The sequence below is a fragment of the Artemia sp. Qi Xiang Cuo genome, chromosome 19, assembly GCF_049724085.1.
Source record: "Artemia sp. Qi Xiang Cuo chromosome 19, ASM4972408v1, whole genome shotgun sequence".
Lineage (NCBI taxonomy): Eukaryota > Metazoa > Arthropoda > Branchiopoda > Anostraca > Artemiidae > Artemia > Artemia sp. Qi Xiang Cuo.
Window position 1 is genome coordinate 28,824,051 of NC_142812.1, and position 25,382 is coordinate 28,849,432.

The 25,382-nt window shown below is 32.6% G+C and overlaps 2 protein-coding genes across 4 annotated transcripts in view; one reads left to right on the forward strand and one right to left on the reverse strand.

The window, feature by feature from the left end:
* LOC148940694 (U7 snRNA-associated Sm-like protein LSm11) overlaps positions 1–25,382 on the reverse strand; it is a 66,437-nt gene that overhangs the window by 21,429 nt on the left and 19,626 nt on the right. The window contains exons 3-4 of the mRNA XM_089105504.1: positions 25,069–25,193; positions 8,001–8,139 (exon numbers count right to left, since the gene is read on the reverse strand). Of these exons, the coding sequence (XP_088961630.1) occupies positions 8,001–8,139; positions 25,069–25,193 (264 nt within the window). The remainder of the gene's footprint in view (positions 1–8,000; positions 8,140–25,068; positions 25,194–25,382) is intronic.
* The window catches only part of LOC148940695 (uncharacterized), a 193,633-nt gene that overhangs the window by 13,830 nt on the left and 154,421 nt on the right, over positions 1–25,382 (forward strand). The gene's annotated exons all lie outside the window — the stretch shown is intronic.

The following is a 25,382-nucleotide window of genomic DNA, read 5'->3' on the forward strand; positions in this document are numbered from 1 at the left end:
AGAAATAAATAGGCACATGCCAAGCCATATTGTTATTGATGATATTGGAGTCCCCCAGGGATCAGTAATAGAACCATTACAATTTTTTATTTATATAAATGACCTTCCGAGGTGTTTACCCCAAGATAGTAGCTTGGCAGTAATTTTGCAGATGATACGGCGGTGACAGTAAAAGCTAAAACCCCATCTTTGCTGGTTGAGAAAATGGTGATAGCAATGAAATCTGTGAATAAATGGTTTGCATGTAACTACCTAGCTCCGAATTTTTCTAAAACTAAATTCATGATTTTGTATTGCCTTGTAATCTATCTCAACACATTTATGGTCCATCTGCAACCTCTTCGGATAATTCAAAATAAGGCAATTAGAATTCTGGGTACTTTTGTTCATCGCCCAATGAGGCTTCAAAATCTCTCGGAAACACACTTTATACGTTTTTCTCAATATAATTAATCTCAAACAAGTGAAATACCTGCATACAGCAATGTGGTATTATCATATCCAATCTTCAACAAAATTATTTCCATGATTTGGGTATTATTCAGACTCCCATATCTCCTGCCCACCACGTCCGCTCCAAGAAGTATCGCCTTCCTCCAATTTAATCAGAAAGATCTAGATTATCAATCAGATACCAGATTCCTCATATTGTAAATAAACTTAATTTAGTAGAAATGTTCCCAAGTTTCAAGAGCCGATTTTCTTTGAAAAAACATATTTCAAAAATGGTTCTTTGTCTGGATGTTGGGATTGATGAATAATAGATATTAGCATGAATTGTATTGTGGTGTTATCGCGCTCGGGTGGCCTCCTCTGTTAGCTCCTACCTTGTATGTTGTTGTTTTTTTTTTATTATTGATATCCTGCATTTGTTATTTCGGCATTTTCTTATATTTTTTTATGGCCGACACATCGAGGCCTGGTCTCCGTCGACCAGTTTAGAAACTTATTTATGTAAATAAAATATCTTGTCTTGTCTTCACTTATTTACTATTAGATATTTAAAAACACATAATCACACATTAAAACCATTCGATACCTTTAGAGCTTTTTGCAAGTCTCAGCGACAGCTGATGTCTCAAAAACAAACGACCCATTAGCGAATTTTCCCAGTACCACAGGGAAATCCCAAAGCAATCTTGACAAAAATTGACAGGGGATCTTAAATGTGTCAACGGTTCGGAAAGCTAACGAGAGGCTAGTTTAAAATAAAATAAGTCATCCCCCACGCCCTATCAGTCACAAAAAAATGGTTCGTGAGAAAAGAAACTGCGAAGAACATATGGTACAGTAACGATGACGTGAAAAACGACGCTTGAATTCATCATTGTTCGATGTCACTGGCTTTTGTGTTCCCAGAACTGTCGCTCATACAGGGACGCTGATCCCGACAATGCCGACCACCATCAAGTTTCTGCGAGGATCAAGCTTCGGCTGAAGGCCAACAAGAATAACCATTTTTCCTCCGAGAAGAAAGACACCTTTCGGTTGAAGCATGACCACTCAGTTTAAGCAGTACGTATTTGAGGTCTCCAGTCGTTTTGCAATTCCCTTGCAGCACTTAGAAAGCGACTCGGCATGGGATTCTTTCGAGGGAAATATTCTCACATCAGCTTCAGAGGTTGTGGGATTGAAGCAGCGACAAATGAAAGAGTAGATAAGCAACCAGATAGAGATCATCAAGCAGATACAGCTATCAAGACGATAAAGGGGTATGACGCTGTAAAGACAGCTCAAAAAACAACCTAACTGTATGCCCCAAAAGGAAAAGGGAGACTTCATTGCGGGATGGGCCATTCAACTCTGAAAAGCTTCCCAAAAAAAGACACTGCCGCAACATTCAAGACCCTGCGTGAGCAGACAAGCCTTTCGCGTCTACAAGCCTGAAAGACACAAATCGAACCCTACATGACTAGTCACAAAGTCTTGGTCTATGAGAAAAACACTTTGATAGGTTTCTAAACTCAGATCAACCCAATGACATTGACCCATTGTTCGTCACTCAAGCAGAAGATACCCCTGCTCCCGATGACTCCGAATTTTCTCCGAGGAAATGAAACGAACCTCAAAGAAACTTGAAAACAACAAAGCAGCTGTCATCAATGACATCAACTAAGAGCTACTTAAAACAGAGGGTCCTACGATGATACTTTTGTCTGCAGATGGTATTCAATATCATCTGGTAAATTGAAGTTATACCGTAAGAATGGCAGAAAAGAATTCTTGTGTCACTGTTCAAGTGCAAGCACAGCAAGAAGGACTGCAGCAACTACCGGAACATCACTCTACTTTCTGTTCTGGAAAGCTGCTTGTGATTCTACTGCTGAAATGCGCAACAAATTTTCCATCCGGACTCAGCAAGTTGGATTCATGCCAGGGAAATCGATAAATGAACAAATATATACGGCCAAACAGATTATTGAGAAGCCGGTGGAACAAAAAAAACGAAATCTTAAATAGTTTTCATCGGCTTCTGTTCTGGCTTTAATACTGTAGGTAGACAATTCTTGTGGGAAATACTCAAAGCTGTGTGTCTACCTACAAAAATAGTTAGTGTCTTTCAAGAACTGTACAACAACACAGAAAGGGTTGTCCTGATAAGCAGGAAGCTTTCTTCTTCCTTCCCCATCAAAAATAAAGCACGGCAAGGATGCGCTGCTACACCTGGTACGTCGACCACGTCCTGAATAAGTCACACCGTATCCCCTCTTCTGGCCTCATTTATACCCGGAGGGCTCTGTAATGAGGCCCAATCCCTAGCTCTGGTCACTTGAAGAACACTGATGGCGCTGTCAATCAATTCCCTGTACGCTGGCAACCCTGCTGAACAAGAGCGTTAGCAGTGGCGTCCATTCACGAGAATGCAGCGGGGAGAAAAATGTATTTTACAAAATCTTTTGAGAGGGTAATTTTGTTGTTTTTTCTTCAATTTCTTTCAGTGGAAATACCAGAAAAGGCATTTTTCCGTGAAAATGCAAAAAAAAAAAAAAAAATCCAAATGTAGGAATGGAGGGGGGACGAAAAATCTAGGAGTATAAATAATTACTGATAAATTATATGTGAGTTCTGCAAGGGCGCCGGCAGAAAAATTTCCAGGGGGGCCAAATGCCAAAATATCAGTGGTAGTTGGGTGAGAGGAAATATATTTCAGGAATTTTTTTTACGTTGGAATAAGTTTATTTTTAAATACTTTTAGGGGGAAAATCTCAAATAAAAATAACAATTGAATTGCATTCAAAATGAAACAAAATACAGTAAATTTTAAACCGCATGGATTCCTGGCAAAGGGATCAATTTGTTTAATGAATAATATATTTAATTATTATGCATTTAATCTTAATAGAAAATCAAACTCAAACCAAAACTACAGAAAGATTGCTTCCGTAGATTATAAAAGATGTAGACTTGTCTTTATGCAATTTCCTACACCTTAGAATAGTTTACAGAAGGAGTAGAGATAATCAAAAAAATCATCATGCCTGCAAAGATGCCACGTTTTGATTTGACAACAGTCATGTAAAATGTACCTGTTTCACAACAGGACAATTCTCCCCCCCCCCTCGAACTTAAATCCCTTATTTATTCAGACATTAGAAAAAAATACAATAGCGAAATAAAAACAAAATATTTCCTATTTCAATTATCTCTGTTTGGATTTTGATTGGCAATCAAACAGCTCGTGGTAATGATCCATAAGTACGGAGCGACCTGGCTCAATAGTAACCGAAACTCTATAAACAGAATTTTTATACCAATTTATACATCAAAACGAATTGGCTTATTATGCTGATTCCAAATATATAATTTTCATTAAGTTTAGTTTTACCCATCAAAAGCTACGAGCCTGAGAAAATTTGTCTGATTTTCAAAAAAAGGGGGAAAAGACTCGAAGTCATATAATTTTAATGAAAATTACAACGTCAGATTCAGTTTATCAAACAACCCTACTGTAAAGGTTTCAAGCTCATATCTGCAAAAATGTGGAATTTTGTAATTTTTCCCAGAAGAAAGATCACGGATGCGTGTTTATTTGTTTTTTTTTTTTTTGTTTGTTTTTTTCCTAGGGGTGGTCGTATCGACCCAGTGGGCCTAGACCGTCGAGAGAGGGTTCATTCTAATAGAAATGAAAGGTTCTAGTGCCCCAAAATAATTGGAGGGCAACTAGGCCCCCTCCCACGCCACCTTTTTTCCAAAATCTGAAATGGCCCATTACAAGCTAAGCCTCTTGGGGCGTGTAATTACTTTACGTTTTGTAATTGTTTTCTTTTAGTATTAATAAATTAAATTGAATTGCAACACAAGGGTCGTTTAGCAACACAAGGGTCGTTTAATTAAAACAATAAGTAACTTTTTTTGAAGTACCAAAAAACTGTAGCGTGAAGAGCGAAGTATTGAGGAGGGGGGCAACCCCCCGCATATACTTAATTATTTCTGTTAGTTTTAAGTTTTAATGTTGCTCCCAGCTTTCAGTTGAAAAAACTTTTTTTATTTAATGAAGCTTAGACACAAACATTTTTCTAAAAGCAATGAAAAAAGTATGTCAATTAAAGTAAAAGTATATAGAAATGGAAAAAGTAATTAATTAAAAATTACACAAAACAATAGCCTACTGACAAAAACTAAGTATAAACTCCCAGCATTCAGTTCTATTGAGCAATGCCGAAGTGTTGGACGGATATTTTTTAACAATATCAACAGTTTTGAACTTGGGTTATCAAACACCAAAATATTTAATGCCTTTAGACTCAATTGTTTATATAAAAAAAAAAAAAGTAACGCATTATCTAAGTAGTTTCTTCAAAGTACAACATTAAAACTAAGATTAAAAAATCAAATAAAAATTTTTAATTCAGTTATTTTTAATTCAATTTTGTACACCAAAAACCAATTTATTTGACACCTTTATACTTCATAACTGTAAAAATTAAATCTTTTTCAAAGCAACAACTAGATAGATACAATCACTCCTCGAAAAATAAATAAATGACAATAAAACACGAAAAACATATCAGTTCAGGGGTAAAACAAAAATATTACCAGTATTCCTTTCAGGGGAAACATTTCTTACTATAATGGCTTCAAATATCAGCTCATGGGTACTCTGGCAATGCAAGCAAAAGTTGACGACATATTTTTACCGAAATTGCTCAATTTTTACCGAAATTGTTTTCCTTGTGTTTTTTTAATTATACGAACTTTCTTGGGTACTAATAACAGCGCTAATTACTAATAAACAAATACATATTTAGGATCATCATAAAAAAACTGATTCTTTGATCGAATGTTATCAATAGTTAGACTCTTACACTTTCATTATAGGGTCAAAATCTATTGGCAGACAGTCAACAATGGGTCAACACATTTTTTCTATGGTTTTTGCATATTCTGCTTTTTTTTCTTTTGGTATCCTTATAATTACTTTATAGTCCCAAATTTCCAGGGGGGCATGCCCCCCTGCCGGCGCCCTTGGAGTTCTGAACCACACCTTTTATCTATAAGTTGCATTTACAAGTGCACAATTTAGTGAGGTCCAATAGAAGGTAGAGCGACAACGAATGCAGGAATAAACAATGTTTAACTTTTATGTTACCTTTAATGTTTAACCCAAATATAATTTTATGTAACATGAAAATTGCACTGAAGCTATATAATTGAGCTAGACAGGTTTAGAATAGATTTCTTTATTTAAATTTTCGAACAAAAACTAACACGCGGAAAATTTAAACCTAATTTTCACTCCCCCATCAAATTATGAATATGTCAGATGTACTCTTTGGTTTTTGAAACGACGATATTAACCTGCCCCCCCCCCAAAAAAAAAAAAAAAGACAAAACTGAGTAAATGAAACTAGATGTTGTCTCATAGCCAAAAATTAAAATACATAGTTCAAATCAGAAGGCAGAAACTCAAAGTGGATCAACTAAAACTTCAACCCGAGTAGCAAGCCATTCTTTAATTTGACCAGAGGGGTCAGCAGTGGCGGATCTGGGATTTTTTAGGGGGAGCGCAAAATAGGTTTATCCGATAGACATGCGTTAGGAGCAAATTTAATTAACACACACTTACATTAATTAAGCGAATTACACTACTTTAGACTATGTTAGGGGGGCGCACGCCCCCTCCCCCTGGATCCGCTACTGGGGGCCAGTACCAGTTATTCCTGAAGAATTAGTGTGGCGATATGATTATTACTCTTGAAGTCCTCGAACCCTTCTTTGAGCATAAAAAAAATGATGTAATTCAACCTGAAGTTATTTTTCTTACTTTGAAATTTTTTTGCCAAGACCGTAAAACTCACTTATTAATTAAATTTTTTTCCAGGAAAATTGCGACGATTAATCTAGTTTCTTTTATCGAAACATGACACTTTATTTTACTCTGAGGCATAATTATTTGAATATTTTTTGTTGCGCAATAACATCCTGTGTTATTTTTTTTTACATTTAGGCCTATTAGTATGTATATAAGGAAATGTATAACCTAAACAAGGAACTTTGCAAAAAATTATCAGTCTACTTCAGGCTAGTGCCCAGACAATTTTAAATTTGCAAAAAAAGGATATCAAATACAAAGCTTCCCAAGGAAAAGTTAGGGGTTATGAACTTTAAGCTTATCATTCAAAATGTTAATCTACTGAAATAATTTGGTATTTTTCAAGATACCTTGTCGAAATCAGGATAAAATTTAAGTAATTTTCCAGCCGCTTGCGAGGGAGCTGAACCCCCCCCCCCCGAATTCCCCATTGTTTGTAATTTACGTATTAAGAAAAACTCGCAGCTTTTAAGATAAGCAAGAAATGAAGGAGAGGAAAAAGACATGTCAAATTTCAAGTTATCTAAAAGGTCTGAAACTATGCAGCTGTGATAATTAACAGATGCCAGTTTGGTCGAAAATGAGTTATGTATGTGTCGTGGGTAAACTCAGCACGAGGAATCGAATGGTACAGTCAGAATCGTCCTATCTCGTACCGTGGCGAAAATAAAAAGAGACATAAGCCACTAAGCAGCCTATGTCTCTTTTTTATCAGGTCTTGTTGCAATCCAGAATGACAAAAGAGGATTATCTCATGGAGCTACGACATGGGGACCTGGCATTTGTCTCTTTTTGTCAAGGAAAAAGGAGGCACACGTCATAAAATGGAATAATTTGGAATTTGCTCGGAATACTTGAATTTACTTTACACCACTGAAAAGAGCATTAGAAGTGGGTTTAGAAATGTTCCCTTTATCTCCATTAGCCTCACCCTTAAGAGCAACCACAGTCGACAAACTTTTTTCTATTTTCTGGCTCTCCTGAAAAGTTAGAAAAATGGCGTATGTCGCTCTTTTAATTATCACAGCCGTGTGGTAATACAAGTAAAAGATAAAATTCTAGGGTGAAATTCTAGTCAAGGGTATTATTGCTATCTTGGAAAGCAGTCGAGTCAGGTGAATGAAAATATTAGGAATGAATCCAGGGCGAAAAATTTATCCCGGGAAAGTATTGCCTAGCTACTATCTCTACCCTTTTCTTATTTTTAGCGCTTAGAAGATTGTATACTTGATAGTCTATACCTATCTGAGTTCTGAAAAAGATGTTTTACCTTAATTTAGAGTTTCAATCTCTTTTTCATAGGCTTTACTTTTCGAAAATGCAATTCCTGTTATTTCAGTAGAGTTTTAAGCCATATCAAGGGTTATTCCCCAAATTTAAGAAATAAATTTACAGATCTGTAAGACTGCACAAATGGGACTGGGAAAGCCTCAAAACACTTTTTTGTGCTTCATTTGATCAGTAGATCTATTTTACAAGGTTTCACCTTTATAACACAAAGGTTGTTAAAGGTCATGAAAAGTCACTGCCCTCTGGAAGGAAGGAATGGAGTTCGAGGCTATTAAATACCTTCCACAGCATTGAGCTTCTATAAGCACTCCTGAAAGTTTCATTCACATAACTCAACTACTTCCCAATATAACAGAAATTCCCTAAACTAGATTTATACCGTAGAAAACTGTATTACCAGTAGGAAGAGATCTTCCCTTTTGGCTCCTCACGAAAAATTCGTCCACATCAGTTAGTGCCAAATTCATGTGTTTGTCAAAGGCAACTATATACCCAATGCAGAATCCCCTTACAGAAACTGCACTTCGGGTCCAAACCTGAAAAGAAACTCACAGACATTGTTCCAAATTTTAATAAGATAAAATAACTACAATTTATTCTGTTTCGTTGTGCTTATTAAGGAAGACGTAGCTAGAAAGTCTGGAAGACATCTGGAAAAGTCCTTTATTGATAATCGAAGTGATATATAGCCCTTAATATAAAGCCCTTTTCAGCCTTTTTTTTTTTTTTTTAACTAACTATTACTCATTTTTTATTTATTGTTGTAGAACCCAAAGTTCATAGTATTTGCTCTTAATGCATAATTTGGCATATTTATCTTGAGCACTTCTGATGTATTTCAGTACTTGCCCGTCAGCAAGTCAAGAAAAGTAATTTTCTGCCTTAAATAATCAAAATAAAAACCTTGATTTAAAACCGTTATAGCTTTGATCCTTAAAGTAAGCATTTGTATTTCGTTAGGAAATATTGGGGAACGCCCTTCTAAAACTAGTCCGGAAGGTGATTCTCATAAAACTTTGAGAAACTCAGGCATAAAAATGCATACTTCAGATCACCTTTGGAATGATGCATTTTTCTGGTAGGTCCTAATATTTACCACATAGAGGTGGCAAAACCAAAAAAAGCCAGAAAATACTTCATCTTCGAATCGCACCAAAATATCCAGTAAAATCAGACACTTTGACCCTCATTTCGGCAGAATTTTTGCCAAATTCTGCCAGAATCTTGGGGGGGGGCATGTGCCATTGTGCCTCTCCTAGATTAAAAAAATCCTTTTTTGGACATGTTTATTGTAAGACATATTTTTTGGTATTTTCATTGAGAGAAAATTGAACAAATAACTAAAAAATGTGCCCACCCCTAGATTTTAAAAATACATTTTTCTCCCCACTAAATTTTTGTGAATTGACGCCACTGTGAGTTCACGCCACAAAATTTGCACTTTACTGAAAAAATATAAATTTTTTACTTTTATAACTTTAGTAAATCAAATAATATTAACATTTTGATTACTAAATATCAGTATATGTTTATTAAACTGACAATGCACATTCATTTGTATTTTTTCATTAAAGTACAAAATTTGTTCTGGCCTTGGGAAGGCATAAGGGTTCTGCGCCCAACTTGTGTTAATTTTTGCTCGTTTTTAATTTGACTGGCCTGTTAATTGTAGTATCTGTTAATTTTATGTTTCATTTATTTGTTGATTCTGATTTGTGGAATTTTTACGTTTAGTAGGTTATTTCCCTTCAAGCTTGCTCATTTTTGATATAATGGAGTTCTTTACTTTTATTTGAGAAAATTTATTTTGTGGAAAAGTTTTTTTAATTAATATCTGTTCGTTTTATAATGACTTTTTTCAGGTAAAAAGAAAATAACACTTTAAATCTTCTCGTTTTTCAAGACTTTATAGTTTGGGATGCTATTTGTTGGTTGAAGAAAAGTATTTAGTAATTTTTAACACCACGAACACTTTTAAAATCTAGAGCGCAAAAAGTACTTAAGAACTCAGTTTCATGTCTCTTCAAACTGACATGAAATGGAAAATTTAATACTATTCGCAAAAAAATATGTTTACTTTTTTTGATAGCATGGATACACTGACGCTATTTTGATTTGGTTAAATTTCAAGAGCAGAAGTAGCCCCGAAAGTTTGAACATAATACCCTCAGTTGTTCTAGGGATACTGCTGAGATGCCTTATTGGGAATTAGCATTATCACCGTGCATTTTGATTTAATCTTAAGGCAACATTTAGTTTTTAAAAATAATTGGCAAATGGGAGGGTGGGAGTGGAAGGGGGATTAGTTGCCCTCCAATCACTTTCGACTATTAAAAAGGGCATCAGCCCTTAGTAGTTATGTTTTTGAGCAGGACACTCCCCCACAACCCTCAGAGCAAGAGTTTTAATTTATGCCTGGGTTGCATATAAAGTCTATATTGAAAGTCTTGTTACGCAAACGTCAAAAAAGGCAAGTACAACTCGACAATGAAAGGGATGGTATTCTTTGCAACAGTTAACAGTGACTAGTGATATTTTTGTTGTTGTTATTGTTTTGACCAGGGCACTTCGTATCGAAGGAGTTGTCGTGGGAACTTCGAAAGGGGCTCATTCGATTGAAAATAGAAAGGGCAGTAGGGAGCCAGGTATTACTATGAAACGTACACATGTCCTGCCATCTATAATTGAGTCTAACGCCGACAGGTTATAACTTATTCAAGGATTATTGATCCACTAACGGGTCAATGACACCGAGGGGAACTAGAATTCTGAGAAAATAACTTGCATAATTGGCGGGGACTTATTGATCAACGAAGGGTAATTAAGAAGCATTGTGACTTCTTTGATCTTTAGGTCTGAGGGATAAATAGTCTTTAGTGACAGAGATAAATTAATATTCTATTTTTAAATATGACTTCTCTAGTCATTAGGCGAATCGAAACCTTAATAGTGTAGCTAGGAACACCTATGAGATGAAGACAGATTGAATATATTTTACGCGGGAAAGGGTTTCCTAGGAATTCAAATGTGACAGCACAGGGATGCCGAAACAAAGGAACACACAGAAATTACTTTTAGGGGATTATTTGGGCGAAACAGTTTGAGACATTTTAGAAGATGATTTAGGCGAAACAGTTTGAGACTTTTTAGAAGATGATTTAGGCGAAACAGTTTGAGACATTTTAGAAAATGATTTAGGCGAAACAGCTTGAGACATTTTTGAAGATGATTTGGGGTGAAACTCTGTGGTCGTTATAATACACAAGTTCCATTTGAACAGTGTTGTAAGGTCCCCTACCCCAACCCCCCCCCCTCCCCCACTTTCTTAGGCCCCTCCTCCCCATTTTTTTTTACTTTTTTTTGCGTGCTTGAAACATAGAAGGGCCCACCCCCCTCCCATACAACTTTTTGGGCCCCCCCCCCCACATTTTTTATACTTTTTTAAAGTTTTTTTTAATTTTTTTAATTTTTTTAACATGATATTTTTCAACTTTTTTTACGTGTCTTCGAATGAGATAAAACATACTTAAAACATACTTAAATTCACATTTAATATATGTAGAATTTGTTAGAATGATAACAATTTATCTGTTAGAAGTAATAAGTTTTCTGTCAATAATACCAAATTTTTCTTAGAAGTAACAATTTTTCATTATGATAACAAGTTTTCTGACAGAAGTAGCAAGATTTCCTTAACACTAACAAATTTTCTCTTCGAAGTATGAACATTTTCCGTTAATATTAACAAACTTTTACTTAAAACTATCAAATTTTTCTTAGAAGTATAATTTTTTTCGTTCATGATAAAAAGTTTTCTGTTAGAAGTAGCAATTTTTCCTTAACACTAACAAATTTTCTCATCAAAGTAACAATTTTTTCCTTAACACTAACAGAGTTTTAGTTACAGCTATCAAATTTCTCTTAGAAGTAACAATTTTTCGTCAGTGATAAAAATTTTTATGCTAGAACTAACAAGTTTCGTCAAAGATACCAAATTTTTCTTAGAAGTAACAATTTTTTCGTTTAGGATAGCAAGTTTTCTGTCAGAAGTAGCAAGTTTTCCTTTCACACTAACGAATTTTCTCTTCGAAGTAACAACTTTTTCCTTAACACTAATAAACTTTTAGTAATACTATCAAATTTATCTTAGAAGTAAAAATTTTTTTGTTAATGATAACAGGTGTTGTGTCAAAAGCAGCAAGTTAATAACTTTTTCGTCTAAGATAATAATTTTTCTATCAAAGATACCATATTTTTCCTTAAGTAATACTAAAAAATTTTCTCATCGAAGTAACAAATTTTCGTCACTGATAACAAATTTTCTATAAAAAGTAGCAAGTTTTCTGCCAAAGATACCATTTTTTTCTTAGAAGTACCAACTTTTTCGGTTATGATAACAAGTTTTCCGTCACAAGTATCAAGTTTTCCTTAACACTAAAAAATGTTCTTCTCGAGGCAACAACTTTTTCCTTAATACCAACAAACTTCTACTTAAAACTGTCAAATATCTCTTAGATGTAACAATTTTTCATCAGTGATAATAAGTTTTCTATAAAAAGTAGCAAGTTTTAAAAAGTACCAAAGAGACCAATTTTTTCTTAGAAGTAACAACTTTTTCGTTTATGATAACAAGTTTTCTGTCAGTAGTATCAAGTTTTCTTTAACACTAAAAAAGTTTCTCTTCGAAGTAACGACTTTTTCCTCAATACCAACAAACTTCTACTTAAAACTATCAAATATCTTTTAGAACTAACAATTTTGTCGTCAGTGATAACAAGTTTTCTGTAAGAAGTATCAAGTTCCCTGTCAAAGATAACAAAGTTTTCTTAGAAATAACAATTTCTTCGTTTATCATAACACGTTTTCTGTTAGAAGTAGCAATTTTTCCTTAATACTAACGAAATTTTACTTAACACTATCAAATTTCTCTTAAAAGTAACAATTTTTCGTCAGTGATAACAAGTTTTCTGTAAGAAGTAGCAAGTTATCTACCAAAGATACCAGATTTTTCTTAGAAGTAGCAAGTTTTCCTTAACACTAAAAAATGTTCTTCTTGAAGTAGCAACTTTTACCTTAATGCTAACAAACTTTTACTTAACTCTAACAATTTTTTCTTAGAACTAAAAATTTTTTCCGTTCATGATAAAAAGTTATATTTCAAAAGTAGCAAGTTTTTCTAAAAACTAAAAAATTTTCTCATCAAAGTAAAAATTTTTTTCTTAGTACTAAAAGAGTTTTAGTTATAACTATCAAATATCTCTTAGAATTAACAATTTTTAGTCAGTGATAAAAAATTTTCTGTTAGAACTAACAAGTTTTCTGTCAAAGATACCAAATTTTTCTTAGAAGTAACAATTTTTTTGTTTATGATAGCAAGTTTTCTGTCAGAAGTGGCAAGTTTTCCTTTCACACTAACAAATTTTTTCATCAAAGTAACAATTTTTTCCTTAACACTAACAGAGTTTTAGTTACAACTATCAAATTTCTCTTAGAAGTAACAATTTTTCGTCACTAATAACAAATTTTCTGTTAGAACTAACAAGTATTCTGTCAAAGATACCAAATTTTTCTTAGAAGTAAAAATTTTTTCGTTTAGGATAGCAAGTTTTCTATCAGAAGTAGCAAGTTTTCCTTTCACACTAAGAAATTTTCTCTTCAAACTAACAAATTTTTCCTCAATACCAAAAAATTTTTACTTTGTACATTAAAAATTCTCTTTAAAGTAAAATTTTTCTTACTTATGATAACAAGTTTTTTGTCAAAACTAGCTATTTTTCCTTAACACTAAAAAATTTTATTATCAAAGTAACAATTTTTCCCTTAACACTTACAGAGTTTTAGTTACAACTATTAAATTTCTCTTAGAAGTAACAATTTTTCGTCAGTTATAACAAATTTTCTGCTAGAACTAACAAGTTTTCTGTCAAAGATACCAAATTTTTCTTAGACATAACTTTTTTTCGTTTATGATAGCAAGTTTTCTGTCAGAAGTAGCAAGTTTTCCTTTCTCACTAACAAATTTTCTCATCGAAGTATCAACTTTTTCCTCAATACTAACAAACGTCTACTTAAAACTATCAAATTTTTCTTAGAAGTAACAATTTTTTGTCAGTGATGACAAATTTTCTGCTAGAACTAACAAGTTTTTTGTCAAAGATACCACATTTTTCTTAGAAGTAACAATTTTTTCGTTTATGGGAGCAAGTTTTGTCAGAAGTAGCAAGTTTTCCTTTCACACTAACAAATTTTTTTTATCGAAGTTACAGCTTGTTCCTCAATACTAACAAACTTCTATTTAAAACTATAAAATTTTTCTTAGAAGTAACAATTTTTTGTCAGTGATAACAAATTTTCTGCTAGAACTAACAAGTTTTATGTCAAAAATACAAAATTTTTCTTAGAAGTAACAATTTTTTGTTTATGATAGCAAGTTTTCCTTTCACACTAACAAATTTTCTCATCGAAGTAACAACTTTTTCCTGAATACTAACAAACTTCTATTTAAAACTATCAAATTTTTCTTAGAAGTAACATTTTTTCGTTTATGATAACAAGTTTACTGTCAAAAGTAGCAAGTTAACAACTTTTTCGTCTATGATAATTAAGTTTTCTGTCAAAGATACCATATTTTTCTTGAAGGAACACTAACAAATTTTCTCATCGAAGTAACAATTTTTCGTCAGTGATAACAAGTTTTCTGTAAGAAGTAGCAAGTTTTCTGTAAGAAGTAGCAAGTTTTCTGTAAGAAGTAGCAAGTTTTCTGTAAGAAGTAGCAAGTTTCATGTCAAAGATACCAAATTATTCTTAGAAGTAAAAACTTTTTCGTCTATGATAATAAGTTTTCTGTCAAAGATACCATATTTTTCTTAGAAGTAACACCTCACAGTAACAATCACAGTAAATATTTTTTGATTATGATAATAACGTACCTGTCATAAATAACAAAGTTTTCTTAACATTAAACAGTAGTCACGTTAAAGTAACATTATTTCTTTTTACAGCTGACAAACTCGCTCTTAACATCACATATCTGCTTGTAATGACGCACAATTTCTCAAAAGAGACAATTTTTTTTTAATAACTCCAACCTATCCATCAAAGATAGCAAATTTTATTTTAAAAGTAACAATTTATAGTCACAGATAACATGATTTATGCTAAAAACTAGAAAGTTGTCCAGTAGAAATATCAAATTTTTCTTATAAAGTTGGGTTTTATTAATTTTTTAAGGTTAATTTAGGCTAGGTTACGCGCGCGCGCGTAACCTAAAAAAATGAATAAACCCAGCTTTATAAGAAAAATTTGTTATTTTTACTGGACAACTTTTTAGTTTTTAGCATAAATCATGTTATCTGTGACTATAAATTGTTATTTTTAAAATAAATTTGTTGTCTTTGACGGATAAGTTGGAGTTATTAAAAAAAATTTTTACTGTTAAGAAAATACTTGTTATTTCTAGGAGAAATTTAATGTTAAGTCAAAGTTTGTTAGTATTAAGGAAGAATGTTGTTACTTCGATGAGAGAATTCGTTAGTGTTAAGGAAAACTTGTTATTTCTGTCAGAAAAGTTGTTATCACAATCACAAAATTGTTACTTCTATGAAAAATTTGGCATCTTTGGTAGAAAACTTAATACTTTTTACAGAAAAAGTGTTTTCACTGAATAAAAATTGTTACTTCTAAGAGAAATTTGATAGTGTTAAGAAAAAAATTGTTAGTATTAATGCAAAAGTTGTTACTTCGAGGAGAAAATTTTTTAGTGTTAAGCGAAAATTGCTACTTCTAACAGAAAACTTGTTATCATAAACGAAGAAATTGTTATTTCTAAGAAAAATTTGGTATCCTAGACATTGAACTTTCTACTTCTTACTGAAAATTTGTTATCACTGACGAAACAATAGTTTCTTCTATGACATATTTTGTAGTTTTAAGCTGAATTTTGATGATACTGAAAAAAACGCTGTTACCTTAAAGAAAAAATTTTTTATAGTTAATGAAAAGTTGATAATTCTGAGGAAAAAATTGTGATCATAACCGAAAAAATCTTTACTTCTAAGACAAATTTTGAATATTTGGTAGAAAACTTGCTGCTTCTCACAGAAAACTTGTTATCACTGATGAAAAATCATTACTTCTAAGAGAAATTTGATAGATGTAACTAAAACTGTTAGTATTAAGGAAACAATTTTTACTTTGATTAGAAAATTTGTTATTGTTAAGGAAAACTTGCTACTTTTGACAGATCAATTTTTATCGTGAACGGAAAAAAATTATACTTCTAAGAAAAATTTGATAGTTTTAAGTAAAAGTTTGTTAGTATTGAGAAAAACTTGTTACTTCGAAGAGAAAATTTATTAGTTTTAATGGAAGCTTTCTACTTCTGACGAAAAACTTGTTATCATAAACGAAAAAATTGTCACTTCTAAGAAAAATCTGGTATCTTTCGCAGAAAAATTGCTACTTCTTACAGAAAACTTGTTATCACTAACGAAAAATTGTTACTTCTAAGAGAAATTTGATAGTGTTAAGTAAAATTTTGTTAGTATTAAGGTAAAAGTTGTTACGTCAAGCAGACCAGTATTTAGTGCTAAGGAAAAATTGCTACTTCTAAAAGAAAACCTGATATCATAAACGAAGAAATTAATATTTCTAAGAAGAATTTGGTATCTGTGGCAGGGGATTTGATACTTCTTACAGAAAACTTGTTATCACTGACGAAAAAATTGTTACTTCTAAGAGATATTTGGTAGTTTTAAGTAGAAGTTTGTTGGTATTGAGGGAAAAGTTAATACTTCGAAGAGAAAATTTGTTATAGCAAGGAAAACTGATACTTCTGACAGAAAACTTGTTATCATAAACGAAAAAGTTGTTACTTCTAAGAAAGAATTGGTCTCTTTGGTAGAAAACTTGCTACTTTTTATAGAAAACTTATTATGACTGATAAAAAATTTTTACTTGTAAGAGATAGTTGACACTTTGAATTAGAAGTTTTTTGGTATAGAGGAAAAAGTTGATACTTCGAGAAGAACATTTTTTTGTGTTGAGGAAAACTTGATTCTTCTGACAAAACACTCTTTAGCATAAACGAAAAATCTTTTACTTCTAAGAAAAAGTTGGTATCTTTGGCATAAAACTTATTACTATTTATAGAAAACTTATTATCACTAATGAAAAATTGTTATTTCTATGAGAAATTTGATAGCGTTAAGTAAAATTTTGGTGGCATTAATATAAAAGTTGCTACTTCGAGGAAAACATTTTTTAGTGTTTAGAGAAACTTGCTACTTCCGATAAAAAACTTTTTATCATGAACAAAAAAATCGTTACTTCTAAGAAAAATTTGGTATTTTTGGTAGAAAACTTGTTACTTTTAAAAGAAAACTTGTTATAACTGTCGACAAATTGTTACATCGATTAGAAAATTTGTTAGTGTTACTTCTAAGAAAAATATGGTATCTTTGACAGAAAACTTATTATCATAGACGAAAAAGTTGTTACTTCTAAGAAAATTTTAGTATCTTTGACATAAAACTTGCTACTTCTTACAGAAAAATTGCTACTTCTTACAGAAAACCTGCTACTTCTTACAGAAAACTTGTTATCACTGACAAAAAATGGTTACTTCGATGAGAAAATTTTTTAGTGTTACTTCAAGAAAAAAATGGTATCTTTGACAGAAAACTTATTATCATAGACGAAAAAGTTGTTACTTCTAAGAATAATTTGGTATCTTTGACATAAAACTTGCTACTTCTTACAAAAAACTTGCTACTTTTTAAAGAAAATTTGTTATGACTATAGAAAAATTGTTACTTCGATAAGAAAATTTTTTAGTGCTACTTAAAGAAAAGTATTGTATCTTAGAAAGAAAACTTATTATCATAGACGAAAAAGTTGTTAACTTGCCATTTTTGACAGTAAAATTGTTATCATAAACGAAAAATTTTTATTTATGAGAAAAATTTGATAGTTTTAAATAAAAGTTTGTTAGTATTGAGGAAAAAGTTGTTACTTCGAAGAGAAAATTTGTTAGTGTGAAAGGAAAACTTGCTATCATAAATAAAAAAATTGTTACTTCTAAGAAAAATTTTGTATCTTTGACAGAAAACTTGTTAGTTCTAGCAGAAAATTTGTTATCACTGACAAAAAATTGTTACTTCTAAGAAAAATTTGATAGTTTTAAGTAGAAGTTTGTTAGTATTGAGGAACAAGTTGTTACTTCGATGAGAAAATTTGTTAGCGTGACAGGAAAACTTGCTACTTCTGAAAGAAAATTTGCTATCATAAACGAAAAGATTGTTACTTCTAAGAAAAATTAGGTATCTTTGACAGAAAACTTGTTAGTTCTAGCAGAAAATTTGTTATCACTGACGAAAAATTTTTACTTCTAAGAGAAATTTGATAGTTGTAACTAAAACTCTGTAAGTGTTAAGGAAAAAATTATTACTTTGATGAGAAAATTTGTTAGTGTTAAGGAAAACTTGCTAATTTTGAAAGATAACTTTTTATCATAAGCGAAAAAATGGTTACTTCAAAGAAAAATTTGATAGTATTAAGTAAAAGTTTGTTAGTATTGAGGAAAAAGTTGTTACTTCGAAGAGAAAATTTTTTAGTGTGAAAGGAAAACTTGCTACTCCTGACAAAAAACTTGCTATCCTAAACGAAAAAATTGTTACTTCTGAGAAAAATTTTGTATCTTTGACATACAAATTGTTAGTTCTAATAGAAAATTTGTTATCACTGACGAAAAATTGTTACTTCTAAGAGATATTTGATAGCTGTAACTAAAACTCTGTTAGTGTTAAGGAAAAAATAGTTACTTTGATGAGAAAATTTGTTAGTGTTGAGGAAAACTTGCTACTTTTGAATGAAAACTTTTTATCATGAACGGAAAAAAATTATGCTTCTAAGAAAAATTTGATATTTTTAAGTAGAAGTTTGTTAGTATTGAGGAAAAAGTTGTTGATTCGATGAGAAAATTCGTTAGTGTTACTAAAACTCTGTTAGGGTTAAGGAAAAAATTGTTACTTTGATGAGAAAATTTGTTAGTGTGAAAGGAAAATTTGCTACTTCTGACAGAAAACTTGGTCTCATAAACGAAAAAATTTTTACTTCTAAGAAAAATTAGGTATCTTTGACAGAAAACTTGTTAGTTCTAGCAGAAAATTTGTTATAACTGACGAAAAATTGTAACTTCTAAGAGAAATTTGATAGTTGTAACTTAAACTCTGTTAGTGTTAATGAAAAAATTATTACTTTGATGAGAAAATTTGTTAGTGTTAAGGAAAACTTGCTACTTTTGAAAGATAACTTGTTATCATAAGCGAAAAAATGGCTACTTCAAAGAAAAATTTGATAGTACTAAGTAAAAGTTTGTTAGTATTGAGGAAAAAGTTGTTACTTCGAAGAGAAATTTTTTAGTGTGAAAGGAAAACTTGCTACTCCTGACAAAAAACTTGCTATCCTAAACGAAAAAATTGTTACTTCTGAGAAAAATTTTGTATCTTTGACATACAAATTGTTAGTTCTAATAGAAAATTTGTTATCACTGACTAAAACTTGTTACTTCTAAGAGATATTTTATAGTTGTAACTAAAACTCTGTTAGTATTATAGAAAAAATTGTTGCTTTGATGAGGAAATGTGTAAGTGTTGAGGAAAATTTGCTACTTTTGACTGAAAACTTTTTATCATGAACAGAAAAAAATTATACTTCTAAGAAAAATTTGATGTTTTTAAGTAGAAGTTTGTTAGTATTGAGGAAAAAGTTATTGATTCGATGAGAAAATGCGTTAGTGTTACTAAAACTCTGTTAGGGTTAAGGAAAAAATTTTTACTTTGATGAGAAAATTTGTTAGTGTGAAAGGAAAACTTGCTACTTCTGACAGAAAACTTGGTCTCATAACCGAAAAAATTTTTACTTCTAAGAAAAATTAGGTATCTTTGACAGAAAACTTGTTAGTTCTAGCAGAAAATTCGTTATCACTGACGAAAAATTGTTACTTCTAAGAGAAATTTGATAGTTGTAACTAAAACTCTTTTAGTATTAAGGAAAAATTGTTACTTTGATCAGAAAATTTGTTATTTTCAAGGTAAATTTGCTACTTTTTAAATAAAACATTTAATCATGAATGGATATACAAGTTAGTTCTAAGAAAAATTTGATAGCCTTAAGTAAAAATTTGTTAGTATTAAGGTAAAAGTTGCTACTTCGAGAAGAACATTTTTTAGTGTTAAGGAAAACTTGCTACTTCTGACAGAAAACTTGCTATCATAAACGAAAAAATTGTTATTTCTAAGAAAAATCTGGTATCTTTGGTAGATTACTTGTTATCACTGACGAAAAATTGTTACTTCTAAGAGAAATTTGATAGTGTTAAGTAAAAGTTTGTAGTTGGTAAAAGGTAAAAGTTGTTACTACACCATTGTACCTTACTTTACGAAGATAACGTTTAAACTCCAACTTCGTTTTCTAATTAATGTCAAAAAGGTGACCCCTTAAAGGGCGGCCGCACGCTACCCAAATTCTAAGCCACAATTTTGCTCGATTTTTCACAATTTTTAAATCAGGGTCAGATTTCCATATCGAGCCTCTAGTCTTAAGCTTAAAACAACAAAGCGGGACAGCCACTTCTCCAGCTTTTTTCAGGCAGGAAACAATCTGGCTGTAATATATATTCAGCTGAACTCGAGCTTGTGGGGATATACCACTGGTACAGAGTAAATTAAATGGAACTTTAATCGTAGACAAAAGAAGAGCAAGGGTTGATAGATATAGAGGCCAGTCCACTTTATTCCAGTCTCTGTTGGTTATCCACTTTTTGTAATTAGTACATAAGTTCCGTTCAGCCCGAGTCGTATTAATGGTGACAGTAGCTGAAAGGGGCAGATGGTCATAATGCGGTTTATCGTGGTCAATTTGAATATCACTAATAGAAACATAAGAAGAAACAACACAGTGATCAATATCAGACAATGAACCGCTATTATGTATGTATGAATGGGATGCATCTTTATCCAAAACCCGATAGCCAGTAAGCCATTAGGTAGCGAATCCAAAAATAAATCAGTTCGTGTTGAGGTAGAGTTTATATCACAGTTCATATCGCCTAAAAGGATCCAATCCAGTCCATTACTCTCAACACTAATAAGAAGGGACTTCAGCGATGCACATGCTTTAGTATACTTTGTTAGAGAGGAAAATGATCTTTGGTCGCAAGGGAGGTATAGATTAATAAGAACTAGGTTAGCAAGACGGATTGCAATGAAATAATCACATTCACGATAACACACAGGGGATAGCGGGAGTAGTTTATGTTTTAATAGGCAGGCCAGCCCGCCTGAAGGTCTCCCAGAAGTTTTTCGGGCACTTCTAGCAAAAACCAAGTGTTCTTTACTCCTGCGAAGGGAGTTCAAACTGACCAAAGGCAAAAGATGTTCTTGTAGAAACAAAATGCATCAACAAAACAAAACAATACAAAAAATCAACTACGCTGAACAAAATGGTTATCTCAAAATTTTGATTGGATGTGTTTAGGGAAATGATGGGTGTGGAGGGGCTAGTTGCCCTCCAATCACTTTTGACTATTAAAAAGGGCACTATCCCTTTGAATTTCCAATCGATTGAGCCTTTTTTTAAGTTTCTACGGAAACGCCTTCTATAAAAACCTTATATGCCCCCACGGCATAACTTAAAACCCTTGCCCCGAGGGTTGTGGGGGAGTGTCCTCCTCAAAAACATATTTTCTATCTGGAAATCAACTACGCTAAACAAAACGGCTATCTCAAAATTTTAATTGGATGTGTTTGGGGGAATTATGAGCGTGGGGGGGGGGGGGCTAGTTGCCCACCAATCACTTTCGACTATCGCACGAGGCAATGGTAATTTTAACGCCCATATAATCTAGCCTTTTATTAGGTTTCTTTAACTACACCTTCTATAAAAACCTAACACACTACCAGGGCCATACTTAAAACGCTCGCAATGAGGGTTGTGGGGGAGTGCTCACCTCAAAAACATACTATATAGCTTAGCAATAGCTACGATGAAAGCAATGACCATATCAAAATTTTTATTGGATGTGTTTGGGGAAATGATGGGCGTGTGGGGGGGGGGGGGTAGTTACCCTTCAATTACTTTCGATTATTAAAAAGCACTAGACACTCCAATTTACAATCGAATGAGCCCTTTTCGAAGTTTCTACGACAACTCCTTCGATATGAAGTGCCCGGGAATGGAGAAAAAAAACACATTGTGCCCACATCGTTCTTCACTTAGGCAGCGCTAGCGCGCTGCCTATGACTAAATCAGGAAATATTTTCTGCGACTAAAGCTACGTGTCATCACCAGCAATGTGCTCTCAATCCTCCTCTACGCTAGTGAGGGCTGGAGAATGAACCAACTGCTCGAAACAAGAATCCTTGCATTCGAAAATATTTGCCTGAGGAGATTTTAAATACAACTTGGCAATAGAGGGTCATTAACTCTGAAATCCGAAGTAGAACGGGCCAGCCTCTCATTACTGTTGTCCTAAGGAAGAAGAAATGGGCATATTTAAGGTATATTTACTCCGTATGACAGAAGGTCGTCTTCCTCGGACAGCCTGCAAGTGGAAACCAGACGGCAGAAGATGACAAGTCCTTCCAAGGAACACATTGCGGTGAAGGTATATTTACTCCGTATGACAGAAGGCCGTCTTCCTCGGACAGCCTGCAAGTGGAAACCAGACGGCAGAAGATGGCAAGTCCTTCCAAAGAACACCTTGAGGTGAACTTTTGACCACGATATGAGGATAGCTGATACCTCGTTAGTACCTGAATGGAAAGACGTAGCCATTGCAGCACCACTGCGGAACAAGTAGAGAGGCTTCTTTGATGCCCTATGCGCCACCAATGGCTCCGGAGGAACCAAGATCTAAGGTAAGGACTTTGAAGCCCCGCCAGCATTGCGTGACTTAAAGCCGGTGTCCCTCCCCCCTGTGGACGTGCCTTATGGAAGTGTGAGCTGCTCGAGGATTTATTTTTGCGTGATTTCAAGAAAAAAATTGTTGTTGTTGAGTGTCGTGATGTGCAAATACTGAAAATATGCTTTCAGCCATAGCATTACCAAACAATTTCTCATTTGTATGTAATTCTTCGCATGTATGTGATATTCACAGAAGTCTTGGGTTGAGTGTATTTTCTCCCATATATCTGAATCCGTAAATCTGATAGAGAAAAGAAGAGGAAAGTACATCCGAAGAACAAATAACGCAATATGAGGTTCGCCTCTAGTAGTATTTGACCATCTTCAGCCATGAATCTTGGATTCATTACGGAAGCAGTTCAGCTAGTTTCAGGGGCCATTCGACCTTGTGTCTCCGGCGTTTACCCTGTATTTATGTCTATTTTGTACAGATATTTTAAAATTAAACCTTGAATTGAATTAATTAAACCTTGAAACCTTGGAATCAGGCATGTATCCGTGATTTTTTCGGATGAGGTTCAATAATAAAAAAAAAACAGATTTTATTTGATACTTTAAATAAGAATTGGCCAGAAATTCAGAAAAAAGTAGGATTTCGGCAGGCTGGTCCTTACCCCTAACCCCCGCATGAGGGAACACTTATATTTCAGATCAAAGAATCTGAACACTGATCTATGGGTATAACTGCCGTTTTGCTGCACCTTCAATACAAAATCGAGATGTTTGAACAAGCGGAAATTTTTGGAAAAGTTTCAGAAAATGAGGAATTTAAGTAGACGTTAATTCAAGAACGGTACGTATTGAAAATGAGGTTTCCGAAAGCGTCTGGAGCTTGGAGAAAACCAACGTAGTTTAGACAAGCGACGATCCATAGGCATTATTCGCGAGCTGGTAAGCTAAACTGGCCATGCTTTCCATCTGATCCTCACAACTACTGGAAAGCTGCTAGGCCAACATTTATGAGAAGAAAAGAACTGGCTAGAACCTGCAAAATTCGCCATTTTATATATCAATAACTTCAGAGAATGAATGGTACTTTTTAAAAACCTGAACTGAGACCCAGCTACTAATTCCAGTTTCTTGAGATAAATTAATTATGGCGATATGAGTATGGTCAATTTTCAAATAACTTGCTTTCTTAAATATTATCTGCGAAAATTTTCACTAGCTGGTCTTATTAGCAAGCTTCTCTTTTCATTGGACATTCACTCCTGGGACTTTTTGGCCGTTTAGATACGGCTTGCCGCGAATAAACGTCCTAGTTTATTCCAGTTGCTACGGCCCGAGTCTTGCCAAAAGTAAGGTTGAATTAACTCATTTAGAATGAACCTTATAGCCAAAGGATAGTTTCATTGACAAAAACCAAAAACAAAAAAACAATTTGACAAATAAAAATTAACGCTGCGTATTTTCACCCAAATTTATAGTCGTCTCACCGCATAAAGGTTTTGTAAAATACAACGGATGACGTAACCGTGAACCCGGCAGCAGTTGGTCATTATCAAGGTTAAGTCATTATCTCAAAAATGGGGCCTTGAATTTGGTTAGTTACATCTGACTAGTTTTTGAGCCAAAACTGTAACGAAGCACCGTAGAAACTACACGAATTCTACCATGGCCTAATTATTTCACTTCGTTTTGTTAGATCGCGTTCTGATTAGTATAATTTTTTAAGTTGGCCTTCCAGTTTTTTTTTTATTCAGACAAAACTGATCTTGGAATAAAACCAAAGAAAAGTACAAAAAAGTATGTTAAACAGTTAAATAGGGCAGTGTGCTCCTCGTTTAATTCTAGTTAAACTGTGCGATGTCACTGAACATATATATATATATATATATATATATATATATATATATATATATATATATATATATATATATATATATATATATATATATATATATATATATATATATATATATATATATATATATATATATATATATATATATATATATATATATATATATATATATATATATATATATATATATATATATATATATATATATATATATATATATATATATATATATATATATATATATATATATATATATATATATATATATATATATATATATATATATATATACATATATATATATATATATATATATATATATATATATATATATATATATATATATATATATATATATATATATATATATATATAGAATATAAATATATATATATATATATATATATATATATATATATATATATATATATTAACGTTCTCGTATATATTAACGTTCCCATGTTTTGTAAGAAAAAAAAAATTGGTTTTATATAAAACTCGTAATAGCTTTGTGCATCTGAGATTAATTTAACGACATATACTAAGTTCTTTTGCGGGGGGAGAGGGCTATGGTAAACTTATAGGACAAATATGACAAAGAAACACTTCTTTTGAAGAAAATTCGTTACTGAAACCAACTAAACTAAACAACTAACTTCAAGTATTGTTACACTACGATGGCCCAGACTGAACTTACCTTGACTTTGAATTGATTTTTCATGCATTCTTTCAAAAGTGTTAGGGGACCTTTGTCTATTGAATCTATCCAGGTAAAAATAGTCTTTTTCGGCAGTTGATCTATTTCTTCCTGTTTTGTTGGGCCTACGTATAAGAGAAATAAAAGAAGAAAAATAAGTGAAGCGAAGTTAACACACACACACTCACAGAAGAAAACAAGCCTTCTCCATAGCTTATTAAATTTAGATGAGAAAAAGCTAGAGGTAATTTCCCCTATTTCAACTGGTCATGCAAAATAAAAACTTTCCCAGCTTAAACTAAATTTTTAGCAAT